The following is an 11,430-nucleotide window of genomic DNA, read 5'->3' on the forward strand; positions in this document are numbered from 1 at the left end:
ATGATTATTCTTATTAATTCCTAAGACTCTCTACCCTCCTTATGGTATGGATAGCCCTATGGCAAACGATGACCCTCGATGACCCGATTACGTCCAATGAAAGGACTACCTGCCTAACAATTGCTATGGATAGCCTCTTCAAACAAAAGACTTAAAGAAGAAGAAAGACAAACTTAGGGTAGGTAGTTCTTAATTGCTTGCTCAATTCAAATCTCAGTACTTCAAAATACTTTTCATACACCTCTTTTCAAGACGATTTCAAAGACTACACTTATTTACAAGTTAAAGTCCTTTTTCAAATCTTTTTCTAAACACACACGACACTTTTCAAGCAATTCAAACAAAAACAAGTGAGCTAAGCAATTAAGAGCCCATGGATAACCATGGATACAAAGGGTGCTTACACCTTCCCTTTGTATAACCTACCCCCCGAACTCAACCTCTTTTAAAATGTCTTTCCTGTTCTTTTTGCCTTTCCAATTGGATAAAATAAAAGTCGGTGGCGACTATTGCTATCCGCACATTTCAAAAAGTCAGTTCTCCCACCGTATTACACAAGGCCATGCTTGTTGCTAAGGGTTTCCATCAAAGATATGGGTTTGAATTTATTGAAGCCTTTTTCCCTGTGGACAAACATATCACAATTTGAATTATGCTATATATAGCTCTTACCTATAAGTGGCCAATTCAGCAGCTATATGTGAATAATGTCTTTCTTAATGGCATTCTTCATGAAAAAGTCTATATGAAACAACCCAAGGGATTTGAAAGTTCCAATCCCTCTTTGTTTTGCAAACTTAATAAGGCTCTTTAATGCCTTAAACAAGCACTTAGACAATGGTTTGAAAGGCTTCAAACCACCTACTTCAATTACAATTCAAACCTAGCAAGTGTGATCCCTCCTTGATTATCTACTTTTTTGTAGGTCACACCATCTACATCTTGATTTATGTAGATGACATTAACATCACAGGAATTTCGTCTTCCCTTCTACAAACTATTATCTCAAAGCTCAATGTTGCATTCCCTCTCATGAAACTTGGTGATCTTGATTACTTCCTAGGAATTAAGGTAAAAAAATTGCTTAGAACTCTCTTTTGCTCACTCAATCCAAATATATTAAGGATATACTTTTGAAGAACAACATGTTGGAAACCTGTCCTATGCAGACACTCATGTAATTTACATGAAAATTGGTCAAAACTGGGTCTGTAGCACTCACTGATCCCTCATTGTATAGGTTATTGGTAGGTGTTTCATAATATGCTACTATTATTAGGCCTGACATTGCCCATTCTATCAACAATGTCTTCCAGTTTATGTCTCATCCTCTTGAGACTCATTGGTTGACAGTCAAAAGAATCCTTAGATACCTAAAAAGCACAATTGGACATGGCCTATTACTTTCTCCTCTGTCCACTTTTGTTCCTCCATTTCTCTACGTTTATTATGATGGTGAATGGGCCTCTAACCCTAATGACAGAGGGAACTCCCTTGGTGCTCCAATCTACTTTGGAAATAACCTTATTTCTTGGTGGTCTAAGAAACAGCTTATGATTGCCATTTCCAGCATTGTAGCAGGAACTGACAAAAATAAGAAACAACCTAGTTGTTGCTCTTTTTGTTGGTCTATGATTTTTTAAAATTATTACCAAATAATCTCATCATATAGTAGTGTATTTTTCACCATCATAAATGTAAAATGAATTATAATATTTTAAGACTAGTGTATATAGTATTAATCAGAGAGCATAACAGAAAAAAAAAATTTATAATCAAAAGTAAAAATGATATTAATTTTAAAACAACTTATAGGATAAAGTGACACTTTTGGAAAGGAGGGAGTACTGTTGGCTGCACACTAGAATAATCCTTTTAAAATAACTATTTGATGACGATGAAATTGTTCAATTTGTAGCCGTGTTTAACTTTGCTGCTTGATTAGTCTCATCATCAAAGCCATGACATGATTTCTGTTCCTTGAATTCCTTGTTATACAATGCAAGAACAAACTTTCCATGTCTAGCTTACATTCCACAAAGCTATCCTCTGATTGGTTGGTGTCTTGTGAGGTGTTCTTTTTCAGAGTAAATGTGAAGAGAACAACCACCTTTACATCACAGGAGAATTGTGGAATTTTGCTCCGCTAGTGAGGGAAAAGAAAGTACAAGTGGCTACATATCCTTGACCACTAAAATGGATAAGCTATGTGCAAATGGGTCCTTGATGCATCTTTGGCACTGTACATAACATTGCCAACTAGTACAAGTTTGAAGAGGAATGAACACTAATAATAATATGCCCCAACAAGAAAACACTCGGCATATGCTCTAAAATAGCAACAGACCATGTTATCTCCTTTCCAACTTTTCATCAACATTATTGGTACAATCATGGTGCCAATCTTCCCCACAAAACATCATATCAAAAAGCATTGAAAAGCCAACCTAACTCTACTTTATATGTATAGATATGCCAAAGCTCACAAGTCATTTCCTACTTCACTATCAAGTGGAATATAAAAGGTTAAAATAAACAACTAATTCATATTCCAATAACCAAATGGATAAACATCAAGACTCCATCTTGAAAACACATCCTACTCAAAAAGTATATAGTAGATAAAGATTTGTGAAATTGGGTAAGCATATATTGGCAGGCAGTTCAAATAAACTGTGATTCGATTTCGATTTTGACAGTAGATGGAAAGATTTAGCATTGTCAACCATATATTTAGATGGCTATTCCTAAGTTAGCCAAGAAAGGTTGGGAATTTGTAAGGAGAAAAGAGGAAAAAGGGTAAAAGATTGTAGTGGGGAATCCTGAGCTTGAAAAGGGGTTTAACAGTGAAGATGACATAAGCATCGTTCCCTACAGAACCAAGCATCACTGGGTGGGGTTACTGATTGGGATGACATAAAATAAACAACATCCCATCTAACTTCCATTACACTCTGATACATTTGTCTGTTAGTTTTTTCTTATTTGGAACTAACCTTAAAAGGGATTCTAATAAGCATTTTCTTATCTACTCAACTTACCTTGAACACCAGAACGCATCCAGGATGATCGAGGGAGATGAAACAACTCTTGCAGCAACAGCCAAGGAACAACCAGGTGAAGTGATGAACAGAGATAAGAACAGTGATGATGGAAGTGAACATGACGACAACCCCAAAGAGTGGTTAAACTTGAGCTTAGGAGGCACTTCACTCCTGACAGCTGAAGACCCTGATTCACAATCAAGACCAGCCAAAGTTTTTTCGTGCAACTTTTGCATGAGAAAGTTTTTTAGTTCACAAGCATTAGGAGGTCATCAGAATGCTCACAAAAGGGAAAGAGGTGCAGCCAGAAGATATCAATCTCAGAGTCAGAGGACGATGGCACTAATGAGCATGTCCATGAATAATCCAATGTTTCGATCACTTGGTGTCCAGGCTCATTCACTAGTGCATAAGCCATGTAAAGGAGGAACTATGGTGGTTCCAAGCTTTCAAGAAACATATGCAACAGGGCTCGGAATGGCATGTGCACCTTTCACGTCTGAATATCATGCAGACCAGGTGTGGCCAGGTAGCTTTCGTATGGTTTCACAACAGCCCCAGCTACCACAGGAATCACTCAAGCTTGATTTAGACCTCAGACTCTGATGATTTGTTGGCTCCCCTTGACGTCTTATCCTCCTTTTCAGCCTGACGAGCTTTTTCATTGATCTAAGCAGGACAAATACTCATCAAAAGAAATATAAGCATGACACTTACTCAGGTAGGAGACCCTTGATCTGGAAGAGTCAAATAACTTACCAAATGGTACTGCATAGTTATGATAGGAGATTTAGTGATTTATAGTTTCTACTGTATGTAAATGACTACATGTTAAGCGCAATAAAAACCAAATTATAACACCCTAGCTATCTATAGTAGTTACTTAATGCTTGAAGTAGTTCCTGATGTGCAGTGCTCACTTTACATATGTTACATTGTTACTAACCTAGGAAATGTGAGACTTTAGCTACCTGGCCTTAAAAGCTGACTTCCAAACAATGTATTAGTTAACATAATGTTTAAAATTTTGCCTGCAAGGACTAGTGCAAGCACTTTACCATTTGGGATTTGGGTTCACAGCAATCAATAGTTCCTATAATCAACCGATCGATAGAGGTTGGATTTGACAAATTGGCAGCTCAAAATCTCAACCACCCAATCTTCATAACTCAACCTCAAACATCCAAATCTATTATCCAGTATTTGAATGTTTGGTGTTTTCAAGAAGGGATGCTTCCATATAGGTAGAGAGCTTCAAATCTAAAATCAGCAAACTAAGATGTATTTCAATTTCAATAGATAAACATAGTTGAAACTTTGAAGCCTCGTGAGTGGATGCTTACTAACGCCCGTCAGTAGACAGGAAAAGAAATATATTTGTTTCAGTACTTCAAAGTCAGTATGTTATTCCTATTCAAAATTTATGGGGCTTTCTCTATAATTATAGCTATGTTGAAAGTGAGTCAAGTGAGCAATGTCAAATATGAATGGACACAAAAAATATGTAAGCATATGAAGAGTCTGAGACATTCATAATTTGGTAAGCCTGTAATATGATTTGTTATCCAAAAGCAATATAATTGGAAGACAAGTGATATCTGCCAGAGACATTTCAACATTTCAGTTGCTTTAAAAGAATTTTTCCTAAATAAAACACACTAATAATACTGGAAAATGAGCCAAACTATTGGATGTGAAGTTTGTCAGTAAGCCAAACAAACCATCCTTAAATGGTTAGCATGCGAGTGTCTGCTCAGTTACACACATTACCTTCTCCGCAAGTTTAAGCCCCCACATTTTGTAAAAGTACAAAACAATTGTTGCACGCATCTCAACCTGAGCTCATCCCATAAGAAGCAAGTAATGATTTCAACAATCTTGGAATAAGTTAGAATAAAATATAAACAAGATAACAATTTATCAGAATCCCTGAAGGACATTTACAGCCTTATAACTTTAAGAGGAAAATACAAGCTTTTGGGTCGCGCGCTTGACAATAGGGAGCTTCTGGCTGATGATATTGGGATCACTATATGCTGCAGAATCAAAAGGGTGCCCTTTCTGCATCAATCAATCAGACAGTCAAGTACAATTAGAAATACGGCATTAATTTATAAATATTTTTTAATTGTAAATAATACACCTTAATGAAAGAGAAATAAGAACAGTAAAAGACTAGAATGAAAACATACTACAACAATAATAACAACCAAGCTTTATCCCAATAAGTGGGATCGGCTACATGGATCAAATTCCGCCATAATATTCTACCCAAGACCATGCTTCTATCCAATTTGTTAATCTCGAGATCTTTCTTAATAGTGTTCCTGTTATAGTTTTTCTAGGTATTCCTCTACCTCTAATTGTTTCATCTGAAAACATAGCGGTGGGAAACTAAAACTAATATAATACGGGTCTATCAGAAGCTGACAACCACTGAGCATTCAGATGGCTGTAACTGTCACGAGGCTTGAACATTGACACTTTTGAGTTGAACAGATTGCAAGGGAAAGAATGAGCGATAATAGAGATTCCTCGGGAGAAAAAAAAACTACTCTAAAATGAGTAAGAGTGTATTATTCACCCTTGCATTTCAATGGGTTAAGAGCATGAGATATTTTCAATTGAATTAGTGGTATATACACACCCTTATAATAAGAGTAATGGAGTATTAAATATCATTTGGGTACTGAGTTGATGTCTCTTTTGTCAACTTTTTCTAACAAAATTGTTCTCGAGCACTTATACTTATCATTTAATATAGCACATATTCAGCTTTAGTTTGGAGCATTCTGAGTTAGAGTAGTGGGTGTTAAGTATCCTCTTACTTATTGATCAGTGCAAAGGCAGCTTGCCTTTGATTTAGTAACTTAAAGGAGTGCTATCTTTCATAATCAGCTAGCTCTTTAGGGCATTATAATAGATTACTACACTGACAAGTTCTTGGATATAAAAATGAGAGGTTCCACAAATCCTTCTCTAAATCAACTGTTCAAGTACTCACGTACTATGCCAACTAGAGGTATTCATTTTAATAGGATAAGTGAGATATCCATATCCGATTACAAAAAAAAGGATAAGTTAATTCCCAGTCCATATTTTGATTCTGTCGGACATCCATATCCAAGTTGTTGGATACCCATAACCGAAAATATAACTATATTTAAAAATGTTATACATAAAAAAAATATCTAAATTTTTGAAAAACAAAACCTCAAAACGGTGATAGTGAGACATCACTTTTGCTAAACCCACACTCTCTCCTCAATATTCTATAGTCTCTCTAAAATTTCAGATCATAAAATCCCTAAAAATTGATAGAAATATGATTTTGATCACACATTCCCCGTTTATTCTCCATTTATCGGATAAAACTTTATATATAAAACCAACAAAAACTGAAACCAACTTGCCCCATTTTCTTCTCTGTGAACCACGTACTGTGCTGCATCCATAAAACCTTACAAGCCACAAATATTACTTCGGCACTTGAGCAACATTCATCTTCATCAAGTAAATTCGAGAATAAATCGCTAAATCCTTATAAGGCTTCATTTACCGTTGAGTTTGCTGATCGGGACAAGTATGCGATCTTCTTTGAGATCTGAGTCGTTTTTATTGATGAGCAGAAATCCAATCATGAATCATGCATTCTAAGATCATTCATGATGAGTATTCCTGTTTTATCATACTGTTTTATATTATTCAATGATAACTTTTTTTAGATCCTTTTGCTTTTGATCCCTCAAGAACACCATAGGCAACACAAAAGTTGTTTATGTATCAGATTATATTTGTTTGTAAAAAAAAAATATTTTTAATTGGTTTGGACAGCTTTTTAGATCCTTTTGCTATTGATCCCTCTGAGCAGATTTTCATTTTCTTGGTTTGGACAGCTTTTAAATTGGTTGCATATAAATTTGAACCAAACCGGTTTATATTGAATTAATCCGATTATGAAACCGGTTCTATTTTCTAAAACCAGTTTTTGAAAACTGTTACAAAATCCAATCCATTTTTTGGGTTGTTGTTTGGATTCTATAAAATCTAAATCATGAACACCCTTAATACCAACATGATTTCAGCAACGAAACGTTAGAGTTTGTCAACATTACCTAAGGTATAAATAATTCAATGAGAATCCCTGCAAAGAAAAATGGTTCTCTCACAAGAGTAAGTTTTAACTATTTCATTTACCTATGATTGGTGAGTGTTATAAGAACGCCAGAGATAGAAGTAGAATCGATAGTGCTAAATAGCTAAACCATAAGCTACCAAAGCCCTTCTTTCACAATCTTGAACAAAAAAAGAAGCATGGAAAACAGTTTTTTCAAAACAACTCCTATGGTAGACAAGGATGCACCCACTTTCACTCTCTTTACACAGGTCAACATCGGCCAATGAAATTTACATTCAGAATTTACATAAGGAACATATCATGTGATGCATAGCACAAACGTACCGCAGACAATGCTTGAAAAGTAGATTCTCTCCAGCAGCTCTCCCGAAGTACAACAGGATTTGTGCTTCCACCAAATACACAGTGCATACGAGTTTCCCTCAATCGAATCAACACTCCGTCAACTCTAAGCTGTAACAGTCCCAAATCAACCAGAAAAAAATTGCAAGTTTAGGGAAAGAGCAGTGAAGTGTGTAAATGTGTAGCTGACACAGTGACATTAATATCCAAGTCAGTCAAAAGCATTATAGATCCTTAGCAATTACTTCAGTATCATATATTTTATCATTTATTATTTATGATAAACAATCACAAAATCAACAATAAGAATAATAACAACGCGATAAGCAATTCGCTTAGCATAGCTTCACTCAAAAAACTTTATGAAGAAGTTTAGTATATGAAGAGGGAGCAGCTCACCCAGAATTGCAAGAGAAGAAACCAAGAGCTTGGCATGACTCTCTATAAAACCAAAAAGTGACATCATTAGTCATTGAAAATCATAGTAATTTGCACAGCAAAAAATGATCTCTGTATCAACAAAAGAAAGCAAATCAGTGTTTACCACTTTTACAGTAAGAAGTGATACTCCATTATCAGCGAGTTCATCTTCATATAACACCACCTGCTCGTGATGAGAATTCATTTTGATGAAATAAAAATACCATCAAAGAAGAAAAAATGGACAATTTACAGCATATCAAATACTCAGGAAAGTAAACACATATACTACAGTTCTGGGACATTCTTAATAAACACATAGCATGTTGCACAAGTAAGGAATTGCATGGTCAACTTGTAAAAATGAAGCACAACAGTAAAGAACCGGTGGGGTTTAAACACAAAAAGATTTGTTCACTAAAACAGTCCTGTCTACAGAGGCTTGCTAAGTAATCATTTACGGTTAATTACAGCCTACCTCATCATAGAAAAGTATAGGCTCCTTGGATGCCAATGCAACTAAATCAATTTGTTCCTTGCAGTCTTCCCAACGGAGATTGCCGGTTTCCTCAGATATCTTTCTCCCATTCTACCATAAAAAATTAAATACCTTGAATAACAGCATAATACTAATATTAACGGGATTTTCCAGATTTTCTTACTAAATCTCTAACATGGTAGCGGATAGTTATGCACAAACTACATTTTCTAGCAAAAACAAAAAATAATATCAGGGCAACAACTCAAATAAACGAAAAGGGATACATACCAGATCTTTATCAATCTCAATAGCACCACTTCCACAATAAGGTGTTGTAAATGTATAGTCATAATCTAATATTATTTCCTCAAAGGGTTTGCTGCACAATAGATGGCACAGACAATAACAAATTTAACATTCAGTTTCACATACCTATAAAAGCAACGAGAATTCGAGCTAAACATATAAAACATGAAAGTTCAATTTTGCATCAAAAATTCAAAATACTCCAAATTTTTACCTTCTAAACTTCCATTTAGCCGCTGCAGGAACTTCAACAGGAGGCAAAGCTTCCTGTTTCCAGCCACATAGAGCATCAAATGCATTAAAGTGAATTTTAGTGCCACTATTCGAGTGCTTCAGAATCAAAGCATTTTCCCCAAAAACCATTTCTGGTAAATGCGAAGTTACAAGTTTCTTTTCCCACCTGCAAACGCAAACAACACGGAAACAAATCAATAACAAATTTGAAAATTTCACAAGATTGAATAAAAATTCCTAACAAGCATATGGAAATTTACTATTCGAGGTTAGAGGAATTTGTGTTGATTGTGTGATGCAAGAATTACTCACTCTTGAACGCTTGACGAGTTGAGTATGGAGTTCCTACGAGACTCTATTGACCAGCCGTGGATGCGGATGCCTCTCCGGCCACCGTCGACGAAGATTTCGGCGCCGGCGGCTTTCAAGTCGTTATCGTCGACTTCCAATTCCATCGTTGCTTCCTTCTCCCTCGCGCTTCGAGATTTTTATTTTTGGTCCGAAAAATAAAAAGTTACTGGATCAGTGATTAATCGAGTAACAGAGAGAACATGAATGGGTATGTATACGGGTCGGGTTGTTTAGTCTGTTTTTTATTCAATTTGGATAGTTGAATAATCAAATAAAACTAGTATAAATTTTAAATTTATTAAGATAATAAAATAATATTAAATAGTTAAATGATAAATAGGTATTCAACCAAATTTAAAAGTATGGGAATTTTTAAAAAAAAATATATGGAACTTGGTTAATTTGATAAATCTCTTCTAAACAACTCATCCTAAAAAGTAAAATATATAATATCAATTGTCACTATTACCAAATATATATTTTATCACGATTAGAAAAAATATTATACTACGGACAATGGTTCGTAGTAAAATAGTGTGTGATTGTATGTGTATTTTTTACCACCACGAGCTATTAGTCATGGTAAAAACACATTAGCACGTAACATAACATTACATTTGTGTAGAACAATTATAGTAAAAGGTTGAAGTCAGGGGTTTGATATCCAACACTTGGATTTTTACATATTTTAATACATTTCACTACGGTTATTGAGTCCAACCGTTGTGAAAAACTTAGCGCACAACATTTCACCATGGTTCTTGATTCCAACCATGGTAATATATTTACTTGAGTTTATTATAATAATGTTTATTTCACTAACCGCTCATTAAACATATAGTCTTTCAATCTAATTTAGAAATCAATATTATGACAAATTAAGTTAAATTAAAATAACAAGTTACACTAATCAATGTTGTACAAACTTTATACAACTCATTATCCTCATTTTGCTCTTGAACACTTAGAATCTGTTTCAATGCTTCTAGTTCTTCAACTACCTCTTCCTTCACTTGTAGTTTATTTTGGAAAATATTATTTATTTTGCAGATAAAATTATAGGTGAAAGAAGGGGTAGTTGAAAAACTAAAATCATTGAACCAAGTTCTAACTGTTAAAAAGAAAAATGTGGATAATAGGATGCAGAAATCTCGTAAAACATTAATAAGTGTAAGTTATTTTCTAATATAACTTAATATTTCATATTATAATTTTCTAACTCAATTTGAAAGGTTATTTTTCAGTAAGGGGTTGAAAAACTCTCAAACCACATATGATATAGTAAATTCATCTTCTATGACATGTTGACTAGCTAAACATATTGAAAGCTGCAATTTACAATGTATAGAATTAAACAAATCTTAACAACAACATACAACATATATGAACAAAAACAAAATCATCAACAACATACAACTTTTATCAACAACAACATGCATTAACAATAACATACACAACATATATCAACAAAAACAAATTCATCAACAACATACAACTTTTATCAACAACAACATCTATCAACGAAAACAAAATCATCAACAACATAAAATGTGGAGAGGTCTCATGTACCTTAAATGTAAAGAGGAAGTGAAAGAAATGAGTTTTTTGTAATGTTTTTTCTTGATTCATAAGAGTTGAAGAAGATATATTGGAGTTTTGTAAAGAAGTGATATGTTGGAATTGAAGTTGAAATATAAATTATAATCATGTGTGAGATGTGTCTTAAAGCCCTTCCAACATTTACCAGCATATCCAATTCATTTCATTTTCAGCATACCATTTTCTAGAACAATAAAGGCTTCCTATGTTTACATAATAGAAGATTTTTTCTTTACCCACCTCCCTATGGGGGTCACCCCAGCGAAATTCCCAACTTACCCCTGCTTCGGAGATTCATCTCCGAAGTTATTTTTTTTTAGATTTTTTTAGATTTCAGAAATGCATCTCCGGAAACACCAAAAAATTGGTGTTTTCGGAGATGCATTTCCGAAATGCATCAAAGTTCAGTTATTTTTTACAATCAGGTAAGAAAACTATTACAGGACAAAAATTATAATCAACCTGATTTGAAATTTTGAAGTGCCTTTTCTTTCTCCCCCACCACTCTCAGACGG

General features: G+C 34.5%; 2 protein-coding genes across 2 annotated transcripts; one reads left to right on the forward strand and one right to left on the reverse strand.

The window, feature by feature from the left end:
* The first annotated feature begins 2,587 nt into the window (after positions 1-2,587).
* On the forward strand, positions 2,588-4,427 carry LOC131643359 (zinc finger protein 4-like). Its single transcript, XM_058913558.1, has one exon. The coding sequence runs from the start codon at positions 3,066-3,068 to the stop codon at positions 3,648-3,650; it is 585 nt and encodes a 194-aa protein (XP_058769541.1). The 5' UTR covers positions 2,588-3,065; the 3' UTR covers positions 3,651-4,427.
* A 120-nt stretch (positions 4,428-4,547) lies between these two features.
* LOC131643358 (TIP41-like protein) lies at positions 4,548-9,491 on the reverse strand. The gene is made up of 8 exons (XM_058913557.1): positions 9,278-9,491; positions 8,946-9,131; positions 8,714-8,804; positions 8,423-8,533; positions 8,069-8,128; positions 7,924-7,965; positions 7,507-7,635; positions 4,548-5,105 (listed from the first exon to the last, which is right to left on the reverse strand). Exons 1-8 carry the CDS (start codon positions 9,418-9,420, stop codon positions 5,001-5,003), a joined length of 867 nt encoding a protein of 288 aa, XP_058769540.1. The 5' UTR covers positions 9,421-9,491; the 3' UTR covers positions 4,548-5,000.
* Between the last annotated feature and the right edge of the window lie 1,939 nt (positions 9,492-11,430).

Source organism: Vicia villosa, linkage group LG1 (genome assembly GCF_029867415.1).
Source record: "Vicia villosa cultivar HV-30 ecotype Madison, WI linkage group LG1, Vvil1.0, whole genome shotgun sequence".
NCBI classification, from domain to species: Eukaryota; Viridiplantae; Streptophyta; class Magnoliopsida; order Fabales; family Fabaceae; genus Vicia; species Vicia villosa.